Below are 17,627 nucleotides of genomic sequence, written 5' to 3'. Positions count from 1 at the left end.
GAGACTGGAAGATGCTTTACATTTTGGTTTACATCTGATCAGTCCATGCATTCCCTAGGAATCTAACCCAAAACCTTGGCATTATAATCTAATGTTACATAAAACATTACCAAAGCTGTCCCTCACCTTCTCACAGCATTGCTGAGAGCATAGTAGATAGGTCTGCTTGGCTTGATCTTAGCCGTCGCCAACATTTCCTTCACAAGGACTTGGGAAGTCTGTGGTATAATTCCTATGGCATATACAGCAGCATCCACCTCAAACGAAGACTTGTCAAAGGTTCGGATAATCTGCATGATAGCACTGCTGCATTTTGGGGTGCCGCATTGTAGCAAGGCCTGGTACGTCAAAGACCGAGAGATCCCTAGCGCCTCTGGAAGAGCGGCTCTCAAGGTTTCAGCTTCCATCTTGCGTATTACGGCTACAAGCTTGTAGGCCAAGTGGGCTCTCTTGCGTCCACTGTTGGTTTTGTAAAGGTCAGCAAGTTCCCTCAGAACAGTGAGAGCAGCTTCTTTATCCTGGACGGGGCTTATGTCAACACTGCGGTCTAGATGGAGGGGTTTCATGTTGGCTATATCTGGAGAAATTACAGCAGTGCGTTATGCATTTCTTTGACTCTGCAAGCAAGTTATGAATTTTTAAAGTAAAAGGGGATTTCTGACTGTGGTCAAAGACTCTGTCATTGTTTTCAGTAACTCCCAATAGCGTCAAAACCTGTTTGCCAGTATTGGTCACTCCATATTCTCCCCTAAGAAGACAAGCATCGCATGTGCATGATCATCCAGATAAACAAAATAGCAGGGATGCATTAGGCAGATCTCTAAACAAAGTTTCTAACATTGATGCTTACTTGTGTGAAAAGGGCACAAGAACATGTTTTTCGGTGCAAATAGCAGAGGTCATGTGCTCCTGCTCTTTGTCAAACTTGTAGTTGCAGGTCTGGTTGCTCCTGATTAGCTGAGCAAGAGGATGGCTCTGGAAATAATAAAGACAAATGTCTTATGCTGGGTCCACACCAAACACAAAGCGAGCACATGTATTGCGTCACTCTAGATACCTCGCAGGATGTTTTTTTCAACCCGGGCTCATTGTGGAAAAGTAGCCCCGCGGACGTTTCTGTGGACCGCGAGATACATCTCGGGAGGTACGTATTCAATCGGTTTTTGTTTCCCCGGATCCGCGAGAGGCCGCTGTGCGCGATTTTTGGCGTCTCTCGGGAGCACGTGTCGTTCTCGCACGCACTGTTCTCCGACCCGGCCGCCCTCCTCTTCCTCCTCCTTTACTAAACCCACGACGCAACGGTTTGCAAAAGCCGTCCAAAAAAAAAAAAAAAGCAAAAGCCCTTGTCTTCGATTTCGACCGCGTTTTCGGATCCCGCCGCGTTCTTGCCCTTATTTTTCGGATTCTGTTTTTCATCTTACCTCAATTCTGGAACGGCTGTTCCCCGGACTCGATCCCGGTCGTCGTCCCCGCAGCCAGCTCCTCCTCCTCCGGGGCCTCCGCTCCACCGAAGCAACGCTGTGAGCTAAGTGGACAAACTGGTTGCATCGGGAAAGCCCTCCACTCGGAGGCAAGCCGTCGGCCGGCGCGCGCGAAGAGGAGGAGCGGAGCGGCGCCACACCGCCCCGCAGCGTTCGCTCGAAAATAACTAAACGTGGCCGTACGTACCTCCGGCCACAAAAATCGCGGTCTTTGCAAACGTCCGCGGGGCTACGTTTCCAAAATGAGCTTGGGTTGTTTTTTTTCCTCACAGAAATTTTATGCACAAGTCGACTTTTTTAAACTTGCATGAAGAACATAATGGAGCAAATCGTGAGCACTCATAGTGAACACATCAAGCACATTATTTGCTCCGTCTTGCAGAAATTTGCGTTCTCACATGACTTCTCACACAAATCCTTAAGTATGATGATGCTTTTGTCTCCCCTTATGTCTTTTAATGGAATTGCACCAGTTGTGGTCATCTGAAGTAACAGCAAATGGATAATTGTTTAATTAACTGTGACAGGCCTAGCGCTCAGAACTTACCAAGCCTGTTATGAGGGCCAAAGGACTGGTGTGGTCCTCGATGGGTCTGAACTTGTCACATCTGGACAGGTCTCTGTTGAGCGTGACTTCAGTGGCCGTGTCCACAGTGTATTCAGTCATACACAGACCATAGATGCTGGGCTGGAGAGGAAAGAGTCTCAGTAAGATGTGGATTATTAGGCATGGGAATCTTTTTTATGCACAAGCAATGGTGGAAATGAGTACTGAAAAATCATTCGCAAGTAAAAGTACCATTAATTGACAAAAAATCTGAGTAAGTGCAAGTAGCGTAACAGTATTGATTGTAAACACTATACAAAGTATGATAGACACTGATGACTACACTAGAAGCTATCACAGACAACTCTGTTAGGCTTGCAAATGTACAATGGAAGTGATGAGGAAATAACAAAAGACTGTGCATGAGAATGGTACAAAGTGAAGTTTATTTATAAACTAATTTCAAAAGGATCACATGCTTATGATTGCTTGCAGCCGGCCCCGCAATATTTACCAATCAGACAATTCCTAAACCACTATAAATACCCTAAGTTAAATACGACAGCCATTTTTTGTATTGAACAATCTCCCCTACCACCCCTACTCATCCTACTTTCCTAGATGGGTGGCACGGTGGCCCAGTGGTTAGCACTGTCGCCTCACAGCAAGAACGTCACTGGTTCTAGTCCTTACCGAGCCAGCTGACATTTCTGTGTGTAGTTTACACGTTCTCCTCGTGCTCACGTGGGTTTCCCCTGGTTTCCTCCCACCGTCCAAAAACATGCAACTTCAGTTAATGACTAATCCAAATTGGCACCATAGACATGCTCCTAGTAAGTAAGAGCGATCACTATCTGTTCATTAGCTACTACAGCAGGGGAGTCCAGATCTACCTAAGCTCAAACTCCCCTTTCACCTTGAAAACGGGAGGGAGCCCCGGGCTCGAAGTTCTTATGAACTCAGGGCTTTCTCCCGGGACAGCACGCAAAACAAGCTTTATAATCAATCATAAGCTAAGTGTGAACTCCTGAAAGTATTTTAAATAATTTGTCATCCTAATGGTCTGTGCGCTGGTTTGAAGTGAAAGGACAAAAGATTCATAATTATAGAGGAGGGAAGGTTTTGGTGAGATGCACTTATATTCCAAGTAGTTTATTAACAGACCGTGTTTTTTTTCCTGTCCTCCTCCAGCAAAGGCACAGCGAGAGCAGAGATGATCCCCCTCTTAATGTTGAGGATGTTTGCTCGCTCTCCCTTCTCAGGGAAAAGCCTGATTTCGCCTTTCGTAACGGTGAATTTCAGAGGATTTCTGAACAAAGAGAGACAGGTAGACAGGTTTGTTAAATATGACCATCTGATACCATCAAAACTGTAATTATTATTTAGATTATGAATGACAAATAATCCTAATAATTGTTATAGTCATCGTCATAATAGCAATAACAAATTGGCATTAATAATATTTAATTAAAGCACATGGCACAACCAATTTTGTTAAAACACCATCACAAAATTTGCAGTCTTTCCTTTGGCTTAAGCCTCATTCACACTACGAGCAACTCACAGTGGCAAAGCGACAAGCAACCATTTATTATTAATGGAAAGTGAGCGACTTCAGGCAACCTCCGTCTACGCTAGTGACAGGGATCGTTGGCTGGCCAGGTGGATGTGTCGAGCGACACGACAAAGTTGAGAATCCATCAACTTTATGCAAATCAAGAGCGTGTTTCTTAAACGACAGCCAATAGGAGCACTAGTAGAGCTCACGTGATCATCTCTCACCTTGCTAAGAGGCCGGTTCTATTCTCCGTGTTGAAGAAATACACAGATGTGTGTCTGCAGCAGGTCACCACCCAGGGGTGCGTTTCCCAAAACCATTGTTAGCCAACTAAGTTTGCGTCATTACAAATATAGTTCAATGATTTGTCGTTTCCCAAATCTGTCGTTTTAACGAACATTCACAAACTGCATCGCAAACTTCTATGCTTGCGACTACACCTCTGGAGCTGTGGTTAGAAGCATCGTTCCTGGCTGTGTTCTATTCCCACTTATCCCCCCTATGCCCTATTCGTTTAGAACATTCTAACATTTAAACTTGGAATGTTTAAAAATAAAAAGGCAATAAAGTCATCTTTTAAAGTATTTTTACAGTTCAGTTTTAGCGATCTTCATGTTTACAATTGCGCTCCCTTCGCAGTGCACTTTGAAAACATTGACGTCATTTTGAACACAGCCGTGGCTCATGACGAAAGCTATAGACAAATTACCATGTTTGTAAACATTCAGGATGCGCGCAGGGAGGTGGCAGAAAAACCCCCAGATATAACCCAGTTATATTGATTAAATATTATATATATATATATTATTTACATAATGCTTTCAGCGTATTACAACAGCTCGCCACCCAGTGGTAAGCACAGTGATCCAGATAAATTAACGTTGAAGTGATCGGCGTTCCTCTGACAGGTCTATTTGCGATAGCACCCTCCCAATGGATATTGGATAAGACAAATGGCCAAGCATCCAGCCCCAAATACACAACTATCTCACCGAAGCTCCAAGTGTTTTTACAAGAGAGAAGTTAAAGGCCTACAAGTCTTTGGATGCCAACAATGTGGTTCTGTGTGGTCATGTGCAGGAAATAATGCTCCATGATGACCAGATTCAACACATGTAGTGCTAAAAACCGAGGCTTGGCCTAGCCAAAGACAAGGAAAGCAGACGGAGCTGTACAAGGCCTGGGTCATCATCAACAAGCAGATCAACTGCATTCTGACAGTGAACTGCTCCTGTATGAGTATGTGAACGCACACATAGAGGTAAAGTTTTTTTTAAATTTGCACATTCGGACTTCCTCCTTTATAATTTCCTAAAAGTATACCTTTTTAAAAGTTATAAAAGTTTTTAAAAGTTTACCTTTATTACTTGTTCACGTTTCAGTGTCCGCAGTTTAACTAACCATATTTAACAGTCTATGTTGAAATCATTGCTGCAATCAAAAACGAGTAATGTGTGTGATTCAGCGTAGCGTCAACTTACCAGATATGACATGAGAACTGCAGAGTTCAGCATTTTTAATTAGGTCCTTACACCATTCAGCTCCTTTTTAGCCAAAGACGTCTGCAGTTGGCATTAAAGCAGTGTGGTGTACGGTAAAAGTTACGTTTTCTATTTTTAGAATTTGGCATCCCACCGCACAACATGACATGTTTGCTTTTGCAGCCGGTCTCTTTTGTGCAACCGGGAACCCGTGTGACGTAGGTTGGTAATTCGTCTATAGGTGACCCATTATTTAAAAGTGGAATTTATATTACGTCTCCAAAGCTTGTGAAAACAAAACACAGCATACGATAATGCTTTTCATTAATAGTAGGGTATTTTTGAAGTATCTGTACTGTATATGACATGGACCTGCTGGGGAGAATTTTCTGCGGTGGTTTACATGTGTCAAATTGTAAAAGAAGACTTTTCAAAAAATTCTAAATAAATAAACTTAATTAAAAAAATAATAATAATCATCATCATTATTAATAAAGTAGTATTTTATTAATTTCCTGATAAATAATAAATATTACATTTCCTTTTTAAAATATATTTCCTCATTATTTATTTATTTATATATATGATTTATATATGATATTGGAATATGTTTGCTTTTAGTGATTTTATGTTTCAGAATAGAATATGTAATGTTCTCTATAATATAAGTAAAGGAAACACTGGCTCTATACGTGCCGTTTACATATATTTCAGTTAATATAGAAAGCGAGTGCATGTTTTTAGCAAAACTAATATTGGATTTTATTTTAAATGCGTGTGCGTATAAAACAATATAATTTGCAAAAAGAAGTGATGGGCTTCTTTTCTAAAGAAGTTGTTACTCCATCCTGTTTAGAGCATCATTATGGGTGTTTTACGCCACACTAACGTGGTTCAAGCGATGGATCTCCGATAGAGAAACTACAGGTTTTGGGAAACACTCGCCACATTCGTCGTTCTTTTCCCAAAAGATGCATCGTACTATGATAGTTCAGCCGTGAGTTATGTCGCACCACAGTACGCCAAATAAATTCAGTCGCCAAAAGTGGTTTCTATCAATTAAGGAACATTGCCAAATTGAAGCCTTTTCTGTCTTTTAAAGACCTGGAAACCATCATTATTGTTTTTATTATGTCCAGACTGGACTTCTGTAACTCTTTGTATTCAGGAGTTTTGCAGGCATCAATTGCACGACTGCAACTGGTTCAAAATGCAGCTGCTAGGCTTTAAACTCGGACAAAAAATGTTCTAGTATCTCACCATGATCATCTCTTCACTGGCTCCCAGTCCAATATAGAATTCAATATAAGTTATTGCTACTTGTTTTTAAAAGTTTGAACGGTCTGGCACCTATTTACATCTCTGAACTTCTTCACTGGCACACTTCATTGAGGCCAATCAGGTCGGAAAACAAGTTTCAGCTAGTTGTCCCCAAAACAAGGTTGAAATCAAGAGGTGACAGGGCTTTTTCTGCTGCGGTCCCCCCCGACTGTGGAATGGTCTGCCTTTACATATCAGCAGGCACGTGCACACATAGGACTCTACCTGTGCAGTGCACATGCCCTTTTTAGTCTTGGATAGAAAGTGCCCTTCCAAAACAATCAAAAGTGCCCCCGCGACACCCCCCTCCCCCTACCGCCCTTCAGTACGCGCGACAACACCGCTGCTGCTGGCGGCGGCGGCGGCGGCGGCGGCGACGACGACGACGACAACAACACCCCCCCGGCTCTCCAAAAATTTTTTCACGGGCCTGCATATCAGGTCATGTTCTTCACTTAGTGCTCTTAAGTCTCATGTAAAAAATCACTTTCTGTCTCTTGCCTTTTGATTGTAATCAATTCATTTTAATTTGTTTTATATATTTTGCCTATTTTTATATATAGGTATAGATTTTGTATGCTGGTCTTTTTGTAAAGCACGTTGGTCAACATCTGTTGTTTTTAAATGTGCTCCATAAATAAAGCAAACAAACAAACAAGACAGGCAGCTACAAAGTCTCTGCTAGTGTGAATGAGGCATCAGTCCCTGATTTACTGATTTAAAATGTGTCTTTACTTCTCCATGTCAGTTCTGAAGTCTTCAGCAGCCGCAGCTTTTCCAAACACAGGCTTTCCCTCCGTATCCACAGCAGTCACTTCACTCAGCTTACAGTCAGTGGTGCGCAAAATATATCTGGATGCATCAGGAACCAAAATCTCCACCTAAAACAAACTCCCACTGTATTTCTGAGCAATCAGCAATGCGTTTAGTGTTTGATGTGTGTAAATGGACTGATACTGTACCCTGCAGCTGGCCTTGGGGCCGTTGACCTGCTCGTTCAGAGAGTTTAAGGACTCTGTCTCATAGAAATACTCGTGCTTGCTGAGGGGTTTAAATCTTCTGCCCACTAGAAGAAAGAAGAAGAGAACTCATTTAATACACATCACACGCATGCACAAATACAACTGTAGTTCAATCTAAGTACTCAAGAATGGTCGCTGTAAAGCAAGACAAATATTATATTAAAATACTGCATTACTGCTAATAATATCGACCGTAGAAGTTTTACAAATTTTTCTATTTATTTATTGTTGCCAAACTAAATGAAATAAGACTTTCTCCAGAGGAAAATATAATATAAAACACTAAGACAAATTTCCTTGCTTTGTTAAAAAGCAATTGGGGGAAATATTTTTGAAAAAGAATTACACTTTCACAGGGAATTATTTGGCATTTTACTTTCATGAAAGTTATTTGAAACGTCAAAGTACTCACATTTACATTTAATAATTTCTATGCATAGTAAAACAGCTTAATTAAATTAAAACAAACTTTAAATCTAAATTAAAACAACATCTTTGACCTGTAATAAAGCTGTAAATGCAATCACAAATATACAGTTTCAATACATTTGATCATTTTACACCTGAAGGAGATGTAACTTGATTCAATAATGTTTAGATGTGTGTACTAGGCAAAAATAAGCACATTTAGAGTTCCAAGTTGATTAAGAGTTATGAGATGTGATGGCAGTGAGTGATGGTAAATATACTTACTGGACAAGATGATGAGGCTGAAAAACAGCAGCAGACGGAGTTTATGGTCACCCATGATTGTGGTCAGTGCAGATGTCCAGTCAAGATATTTATAGCAACAAAAAACTCACACTCCAAAGTTCAGAAAAATCAAGAGCCAATCAATCTGAATTCAGCATTGATTTCCCTGAAAGTGGCAGACAGAACAAACAGAGGGAGTTTGATGATAAACATTAGGCTCAAGAGAGTAAACACGACCATTCAAATGTCGACCATCGACCTGACTTGCACTGATTTGTTATTTGTCTGAAAAGTTTTAGTTTGTTGCAATGTGTTGTCTTTGCATTCTGGAAGGGTCCAAAGAACATATATGGCCTGACAGAATCAGAATACAAATGGTTTTATTCAGGGGCGGAGTGGGACTCCTTTTCAGCTCTGGAGTTTCAAGCTTAATACCGGCCCACCTCAGTTCACGACTGACTATATTAAAATAAGGTCATTTCCAATTCAGTTTCTGATGACACTGACGCCCCATTCACACAGGGCTTCAGCGTCAACGTTTGACTGAAGGCGTGTCTGAAGTTTGGGCTGAAGTGATCGTCATAGCAGCGTCAGCCAATGAAATTCAGGCAGCAATAGGCCACTGTCTAGCTGGTGTATTTGCATACAGCGATCTGATTGGCTGACGCTTCCATCGGTGCTTGAAAAGTTGAGCAAGTCCCAACTTCTGCAGCGAGCAATGCCTCTGAAGCGGCGCCGATGGATCCACAATGCAGTTCGACAATGCCTGACGTCACCCATTCAAAGTCAATGGGAAGCGTTGGCGCTGACGCCCCGTGTGAATGGGGCGTAAAGGCTGATTTATACTTCTGCGTCAGGTGACCGGCGTAACCCACAGCGCATGCGATGCGCGTGGCTGTGCATTTATACTTCTGCTGCTGTCTCTGTTGGTCTGCATTAACACTTCAGAAACGCTAGTTGGCAGTGAGGTGTAAATGTTCCTCTGTGTCGAGTTTCTTCGCTGCTTTTTTGCTTTTCCTGAACACTTCCTGGATGTACAAGTGACTCAAACTCGCTAATTTTGAGGCAGGAACCGGCGGACGTGCAACAACTTTAACTATGAGGTAAACACAAAACAAAACTTTCCATCCGGAGCTCCTTCACGGGACTCCACACTTGTAAACAATCGCTCGCGCCATTCGCGAGGCTCTCGGCCCCGCCCAGACTCGTCAGCGCTACCAAGCCGACCAATCACAGAGCTTACGCTACGCGTCGCTGCGACGTGTAGTTACATTTTTTGAGAGGTGCACGTCAGTGACGGCGACGGCCACGGCAAAGGGCTATGCGTCAGCACCGTAGCCTACGCCGGCGTTTGACGCAGAAGTATAAATCAGCCTTACCACGTCTTTTTCAAGGACACAGCTGCTTTAGAACTTCAAATGCTTTTCATAAATATGAGAACATTAATTCTTTATAGATATTCAGTCCTTTGTAACGGTCGTCATACAAAAAAATAAAATATGTACCCCTACATAAGTAACCCAAACAGCATTATATGTCTTAACACTAAAAATGAAAAAATATATTTAATATTTTACTCTGGTGAGGTTTGAACACAGATCAGCGGCGTCATAACACAATGTGCTAACCACTAGACCACGATGATGCTGTTAAGCTGATGTGTTCGGGATAAAGAATCAGTATTGCACTGTTACCTGCTGCTATTGATGTCTACTCTTTTTTTTATCCTACTCTTTTTCTCCCCTTTTTAGGTTTCTGATCAAGTTATGTCAGATTATTAATGTGGTGAATCAACAGATTTTCATTGAGCAGGTGTAATATTCATTAAAATTAATTTATATTCACAAAGGGGCCGCTGTTTGGGGTCGAATTATAGTTACATCATCATTAACCTGCGGGCTGCATGTTGCTCACGGGGCCGCAAGAAAATAAATAAGCATGGAGCTGCAGCAAAAAAATTAATAAAAAGAGTAATGCCTATAGTTCACACTAGAGGATTTTAAGCCTGATTTGAGCCCGATTTGGAAGTTAACGAGCTCGCCGACAGATCGGGCTGTGATCGGGAAGAAATCTGCGGGTGCTCGGCGCTCTTTATGTGTGAACTACTGAACAACGCATCAACGAGGCTCGCTGACGCGTCGCCGACACCTTGCAGACGGAAATCCAACATTCAGCATGCTAAATATTCCAGAGCAGTCGGCCGACTCAACCCCACTTGTGGTCAGATGTAGTGACGAGCTGCAGCCAATGAGAGAGCAGATCAGCATGAGCTGAATGCCTGTGTGTTCAGGAGCTCAGCAGAAACATCTGTGATTGGTCAGAATGGGCATCGGTGCACTCGCTTCATTCTGCGTTAGCACAGACATGAGAGTAGGATATATTAACAGTGGAGCTAGAATTCTGTAACTATTAGAATTACCATACTGCTCATTCTGACCGTTCTCATATAAAACACCATACTGTCACAACATATTTACATTCAGAGCTATTATTGAGATATTAAAATTAAGCTTTGAATGTCTGGCATCATATTTAATGACACCATTACCCTAAAAATATTATCTTTTTTTGTTAATACAGCCTATAAATATGTAGTTAAGATACTAGAACACTTAAAGGTCTTGGCTTTTATTTTTTTACTTTCAAACAGGAGCTATTCGGCACAGAATCTGCTGTTTTGAAAGATATCTGATGTAAATTGATGTTTTTGCCATCAGAAAGTTTTATTTATGTTAGCAGGAAGTTGCTAGGCAAGAAAATGCACACACATTTAAAGTCACAGTGAAAAGTATCAGACATGCATGCAGTCATTTTGACCAATATGGTAATTTAAGGCAGAAATGCTCAGTTCTTTACTGTTTTGTAATAAAAAAATAGCAATGTCAGAAAGAAATACACTGATAGTTAGAAAACGGCAGGGTGTTATTTGTTAGTTTTATTTTAAAGAGATATACAATTACAAAAATTAAAAACTCTCTGTGTATCTCTCCACTGGAACCTGCAGATGAGTGATTAATGCGCTGATAAATCAGCTGATTTGAGGATGTTTTTAAATGCTTTCGCCAAAGCTTGATACGCTGTCAGTGATGTAATCCGCACACAAGCAGCCAATAGTGTTCAGCTTTTTCTGACGACTCCTCCCTCAAAATTTTATTGGCTGTGGTTTGGTAGCTTGAATGAGCTGATGGGGAATGAGTTGTTGTCAGATCATGTGGTGTGTGACCCCCCTCTTGTAAACCATTGACAGAGTGTTGCATAGTGTGAACACCTCAGAGATTAAAAGACACAAAGTCAAGTCATGTAGTGTGAACGGCACAGCGATCTGCTGATGTTTACAATCCTGTAGTGTGGACCAGGCTTAAGGCTATGGTCAAATACATAAAAAAATGAAAAAAGTGCGACTGCTCAGAGTGCAAGTGTAACCCCGCCGGTCCTAAGCCACCCAACCCACTTCGAGCTGGTATCGAACCAGCGACCTTCCACACAGGAGTCGAGCACTCTACCAAGGAGGCTAAAGACCATAACCACTAGCATCTGTCGCTAGAGCACCATTAGAGGTCAGAGGAGTGAGGTTTACCTGCACAGCACTTACTAGCTGGCCTCCGTTAAGCAAACACACAATATCAACAAGCGAGGGACAATATACCAAGACCAGCTCAATGCAATAAAGTGAGTTTATCTACAAAGATAGTGATGATAATAAATGCAGAAATATGTATATAAAAAGAACATTAAATATTTACAAAGGCACTTTGATTTTTACAGATAACAAATGAGACGTATACCTGTACGCAAAAGACTGTGAGTGTTCTAGATCCCTTTCAGTTTGCATGTCGGCCTAAGAGAGGGGTGGAGGATGCAGTAGGGACTCTGCTGCGTTTAGTTCTTAAGCATCTTAATAAGCATGAAACATCGGCCAATTTACTTTTTATTGACTTTCCGTCTGCATTCAATCCCATTCAGCCACATATTTTAGCTGATTAATGAATTTGAGTTTTATCGAATACTTGTAGGTTGGATTTTAGACTTGTTTTGTCCAGAGGACACAGAGGGTTAAGGTAAATAATTGGTTCTCTGAATGGTTGGTATCATCTACGGGGTCACCTCAAGGTTGTGTCCTTTCTCCCGTGTTATTTATTTTGTACACAAATAGTTGTAGGAGTATTTTAGTAATATGTATGTTTTAGGGCTGTGCAATATGGAAGGGCATCCGCTGCGTAAAAACTTGCTGGATAAGTTGGCGGTTCATTCCGCTGTGGCGACCCCGGATTAATAAAGGGACTAAGCCGACAAGAAAATGAATGAATGAATGAAGATGTAAGTGCCACAGGCTCCTATTACCAAAAATACTCCTACAACTATTTGTGTACACAAATAGTTGTTTTTACTATGTGCACTGTGTGTACAGTACGTACCCTGAGCTCCAGAAAAAAAACACAAATCATTCCTTGTGTGTTTGTTTGCGCACACTTGGCGAATAAACGTCGCTCTGATTCTGATACATAGACAAAAATGTGTGTGTTCCTGTGCGTGAGAATAATGTTCAGAGTTGTACTTGAGCTTGAGGGGCGGACTGTGTGTGTCTAGAGTTACAAAAGATAGTGGGAGGAGGCAGACTGGTGTGTGTGTGTGTGTCTTAGTGACGTGTGTGTGTTTTTTCCTGCTCTCAGAAACACTGGAGGAGCAGCGGCGGCTGGAGGACATGTTTCCAGACGCAGAGAAGCTGAACACAAGACCACAGGACTGAATGAACACACACATGGACAACAGAAGAGCAGGATCTACAGCGGATGACGGAGGTGCGTGATCATGCACACACACACACACTGCAGATATTAACTTCATGGAGTTCATGCATTAACTAACAGTGGCCAGTGCATGTGTTATTAGTGTCGGGTAGTTATTTGGTAACACTTAGCTGATGCATTTACTAACATTAAACAATTCTGCATAGTCGTGTACAGCATTTATTAATTATAGTTCAACATCAACTAATGCATTGTTAATATGCAAAGTTGTGCTTGTTGACATTAGTTAATGCACTAATGAGTTATCGTCAACTCATCCAGGTTATGGAAAGCTCTCTCTTGTTCTGTAAGGAACGTGTCCTCTGCTGTTAAACACTCCTTTATTTACGTTTGCATTGTTAGATCATTCTAATGTGTTTATATTTGAGTATTTTTCTATCTTGACTCTGTATATTGTATTGCATGCTTGATTTTCTCTGTTGTTGTAGCGCTTTGGGATTATATTTTTTATTATATATTTTTTGATCAATATATTTTTGTATTATTTTCACATTAATAATTTACAGAATCATTTCAGTATACATGTAAACATTCTTTTCTAACCACCCTCCACCCCTTTCCCACCCTCACAAGACAGAACACTTAAAGAGACATACTTGTGAGACATCGAGCTGATGTGTAAATTAAGAGGAAATAAACAATAAACAAGCAATAATGACAAATACAGGATTAAAGCAATGAAGTGTCATACTTTTCCATCCGTATCTTCAGTCAACGTAACATCCAAGTTATTCATGTATTCAATAAATTTACCCCAAGTCTTCTCAAACATTGAAGAGTTTTTTTTTTAGGATTAAACATTATTTTAATCTAACAGGAACATAAGAAGAAAGTTCTCTAAGCCATACAATATGACTTGGTGGATCTACTGATGTTTCCAATGATTTTCCAAATGATTTAGCAATGCATTTCTTTGCTGCTACACTCAAAAAAACAACTGTTGAATGAACATGATTTAATCGTGGCACCCTTTATGCATCTAATCCAATCAAGTCAACCTGAACTGCTTTGAACATGTTGTATGAACACAAAGCACATTTGTAGATAAAACATGGTTTCAATATGTCAGTCTAACTTCTTTGCAACTAATTGACTCAAAATGTTTGTATTGTGTTATTCTAATTAAAATGATTCTAATTTACTCAATGTAACACTAAAGCTTTACTTTAACAAAATTATGTCTTGTTAAATCAGCTAGTAAATTTCTTGTTCAATATTGTTGTTTAAATTCATTCATTCATTTTCTTGTCGGCTTAGTCCCTTTATTAATCCGGGGTCGCCACAGCGGAATGAACCGCCAACTTATCCAGCAAGTTTTTTTACGCAGCGGATGCCCTTCCAGCCGCAACCCATCTCTGGGAAACATTCACACAAACAAACAAACACACACACACACACACACACACAAACACACACACACACACACACACACACACAATTTAGCCTACCCAATTCACCTGTACCGCATGTCTTTGGACTGTGGGGGAAACCGGAGCACCCGGAGGAAACCCATGCGAAGGCAGGGAGAACATGCAAACTCCACACAGAAACGCCAACTCGAACCAGCGACCTTCTTGCTGTGAGGCGAACATGCTACCCACTGCGCCACTGCCTCGCCCTGTTGTTTAAATTACATTTTTTAAATGACAAAAGTATGAAGCAATATTTAAAATTAAGTAATTCAACACAAAAAGGACAGAAAACATGTTTTATATATATATATATATATATATATATATATATATATATATATATATATATATATATATACATATTTCTTTTATTATAGCCTTTAGCAGGCACCAATCACATTTAAACAAATTTCTTCTTTAGTAATCTGATACAAAATGTTATATAATATTCAAAATTGCAACATGTAATATAAAATGTATAAGAAACATTTAGCCAACAAAATAACCTTGACTCTTAAGAAGACTGATCCCCAAGCAATACCTGTAGGACGTTAACATCATTTATTTTACCAATTGAGTTTAAACAGCTTTCTTCACTTTGGTACTCCTATTCAAAATGTAAAAGTATAAAATATACAGGAAACATTTAGCCAACAACATAACATGCACAACATTCAAGCTCTTGGGAAAACCAATTCCCAAACTGTGCCGAAAACACGCGGTGATACTTCTTCTTGTTGTTTTCGTATGGTGACATCCAAACGCACTACCGCCACCTACTGATATGCGCGAAGTGACTCTCCGGAGTGAGAGTTGTCGATTTGAAGCGTCTCAAGCTGCGTCCCAAATGGCACACTATACACTATGCACTCATGCACTATGTACTTATGCACTTACACACTCAACAGGATAGTATATGTATGTAGTGTCGTCCCAAATGGCACACTTATGTATTTTTACTAAGCGGAAATTCAAACCGTTTCCTTGATGACGTTTGACATTTGCCAAATCAGTGAAATAAACGACTGAATTATCAAATAATACCTGCCGTGAGTATTGCTGCATTCACCATCGGGAGGCGCTATAATCACTCTCGTAGGAGAATTTTGCTTTCACCATCCAAAATAAATAAAGTTATTCAACATGTGTGTCCGATCGCTCCGCCCCTTCCGCTACGTGAGCAAACCTGCGGTCGTTGAGTGCGTGAAGTGTCCATCATTACACACTTCATTTTAGCGGCTGAATGAGTGCATCATCCGGGTAATTAAAGTGCACTTATTATTTTGAGAGTTTTCAATGTGAACACACTACTTACACTATTTATACTACAAAATGGCGTAAAATAGTGCATAATAGGGATGGGAAGATTAACCGATATGTATCGATACGCGGTCTTGCGCGTGCACGATGCGAGTGCATCGGTTGAGCAGCAGAGGATGAATGAAATTTTGGAAGCAAATCGAGATGCATCGGTTTTTGCGAGATGCATCGGTTTTTGCGAGATACAGCTTATATTTTTAATATAGAATGTATTTTTTATTTATTAACAAGTGTTGTCAACCTGTTTTTGGCGCATAATTTAATCGACCTACATAAAGTAAGCCTTAGCAACGGATTTGCGGATGTGCACACACTACAACTCAGTGTATCAGGTGTGCGGATGAAGCTAGTGGTGCGCCCTCAGAAAGCGCGAGAAGCAAAACAAACATTTTATTCCCCACTGAGTTTTAAATCTAAAGTATGGCAACATTATGGATTTAAGGATGGACGACTTGACAGGACAGATGCAATTTGCAAAATGTGCCGCGCATCTGTAAAATACGCGGGCAGTACGACTAATCTGATATCTCACTTGAAGCGGCGCCACGGTGTTGTTGTGAAAGCATCTTCCAGTGTTTCTGCATCCCCGGCTTTCGCACTGCTTCAACCAGCTCCAAAAGTGGTGAGAAAAGCATTGCAAGTTTTTTTTCCATGCGCAACAGTTCTGCTCGCTCTACGCCAATAACGAATGCTATTGCATTGCTCATCTGCAAAGATATTCAGCCTAGTGTCACGGAGAACGAAGGTTTTAAACACCTCCTCCTGTTAATTTTTATTTAATAATAATAATAATAATATTAATAATAATAATGATAAAAATAATTGGGTGTCACAGTGGCACAGTGGGTAGTTTGACCACCTCACAGCAAGAAGATTGCTGGTTTGTTATATTTTTATTAGCCTGTTGTTTACAGTGACAGTGATGTTTCAAAGCAGCATAACACTGCTAGTTCACCACCTTAAGTTTTGAATAATCAGTGGCAAAATATATCTTTGTAAAACTTGTTTTCATAGTTGAAAAGTTAAATCACAATTCTTGTTGTGCAATGCTAATTTTATTTATGTTGAAAGAGTGCAAATATATACATATTTTTTTAATATATATTGCACTTATACATTCTGTTTATCTTGAAAATACTTAAATAATATGTGCTATAGGTTCTAAAATGGCCCTCTACTGTAAACTGACACTCTGGCTCTGAGAGAAGAGCCAGTTTGTAAAAAAAAGTCTTGGTTTTGCTTGGTTTATAAATAATCAAACTCATTCAATGGCACAGCATCCTCTTTCACATCATCTCATAATCTTGATCTAATTAGTTAGTGCTGAATTATCGCATCGTATCGTGATATGGGTGTGAATCGTATCGTGTTGCATCGCAATGTCACAAATGTATCGCTAATATATCGGATCGTATTCTTTGTATCGAGATGCGTATCGGATCGGCATTATAGCTTAGATGCCCAACCCTAGTGCATAAGTATGCGATTTGGGACGCAGCTTCAGTCTCATTGAATCAACATGTTCAGATCAAACTCATTTGATTATTTCTTAATTCAGTTTCAAATAACATGAATTAATCATTTAACATACGTAAACTTGATTTGTTCTTTTCAATCTGACAAATTTTTATTTTGTAAATCCAATACATGCCTAGTTGATTTTTTTGAGTGTATCAGAGCCATTTTAATTAAACGTCAATTTTCCCTTTGATCGAACAGAAGAACTGATTCTTCCCCCAACAACATAAATCTTGGATCAGGTAAAAGGTTAACATTGGCAATTTTACTAATAGTTTGTATTCCAATAGGTTTTAAGTTTGGAACATGTCCAAAACATATGAAATAATGTACCAACCTCAATCTTGCATCTAGAACAATGTTCTGAATATGAATCACCTATTCTGTGCAATTGTTTAGGTGTATAATATACCCTGTGTAAAATATTAAACTGTATTAATGTATGTCTACTATTAAATGAAAATGTT

General features: G+C 40.2%; 2 protein-coding genes and 2 long non-coding RNA genes across 9 annotated transcripts in view; 2 read left to right on the top strand and 2 right to left on the bottom strand.

The window, feature by feature from the left end:
• apobb.2 (apolipoprotein Bb, tandem duplicate 2) overlaps window positions 1-8,167 on the bottom strand; it is a 29,563-nt gene extending 21,396 nt beyond the window's left edge. The window contains exons 1-8 of the mRNA XM_087298614.1: window positions 8,103-8,167; window positions 7,350-7,453; window positions 7,123-7,268; window positions 3,193-3,337; window positions 2,029-2,169; window positions 851-975; window positions 663-748; window positions 127-577 (exon numbers count right to left, since the gene is read on the bottom strand). Coding sequence (XP_087154740.1) covers window positions 127-577; window positions 663-748; window positions 851-975; window positions 2,029-2,169; window positions 3,193-3,337; window positions 7,123-7,268; window positions 7,350-7,453; window positions 8,103-8,157 — 1,253 coding nt within the window. The 5' untranslated portion in view covers window positions 8,158-8,167. The remainder of the gene's footprint in view (window positions 1-126; window positions 578-662; window positions 749-850; window positions 976-2,028; window positions 2,170-3,192; window positions 3,338-7,122; window positions 7,269-7,349; window positions 7,454-8,102) is intronic.
• The window catches only part of LOC147839507 (uncharacterized), a 519,823-nt gene extending 508,859 nt beyond the window's left edge, over window positions 1-10,964 (bottom strand). The window contains exons 1-2 of the long non-coding RNA XR_015519175.1: window positions 10,908-10,964; window positions 10,251-10,713 (exon numbers count right to left, since the gene is read on the bottom strand). This is a non-coding gene — a long non-coding RNA (uncharacterized LOC147839507). The remainder of the gene's footprint in view (window positions 1-10,250; window positions 10,714-10,907) is intronic.
• The window catches only part of LOC147839505 (uncharacterized), a 109,741-nt gene that overhangs the window by 60,160 nt on the left and 31,954 nt on the right, over window positions 1-17,627 (top strand). The gene's annotated exons all lie outside the window — the stretch shown is intronic.
• Window positions 12,773-17,627, top strand: part of mettl24 (methyltransferase like 24) — a 35,590-nt gene continuing 30,735 nt past the window's right edge. For all 6 annotated transcript variants that reach the window (XM_087298928.1, XM_087298925.1, XM_087298927.1 and 3 more), the window contains exon 1: window positions 12,773-12,901. Coding sequence is in view for 2 of the 6 variants with exons in the window: in XM_087298925.1 (XP_087155051.1) it covers window positions 12,893-12,901 (9 nt within the window). In the remaining 4 variants the exon portion in view is untranslated. The remainder of the gene's footprint in view (window positions 12,902-17,627) is intronic.

The sequence above is a fragment of the Danio rerio genome, chromosome 20, assembly GCF_052040795.2.
Source record: "Danio rerio strain M-AB ecotype USA chromosome 20, GRCz13ab, whole genome shotgun sequence".
NCBI classification, from domain to species: domain Eukaryota; kingdom Metazoa; phylum Chordata; class Actinopteri; order Cypriniformes; family Danionidae; genus Danio; species Danio rerio.
Note: the sequence above shows the minus strand (reverse complement) of the source record. Positions and strands in the feature narration are given on the sequence as shown.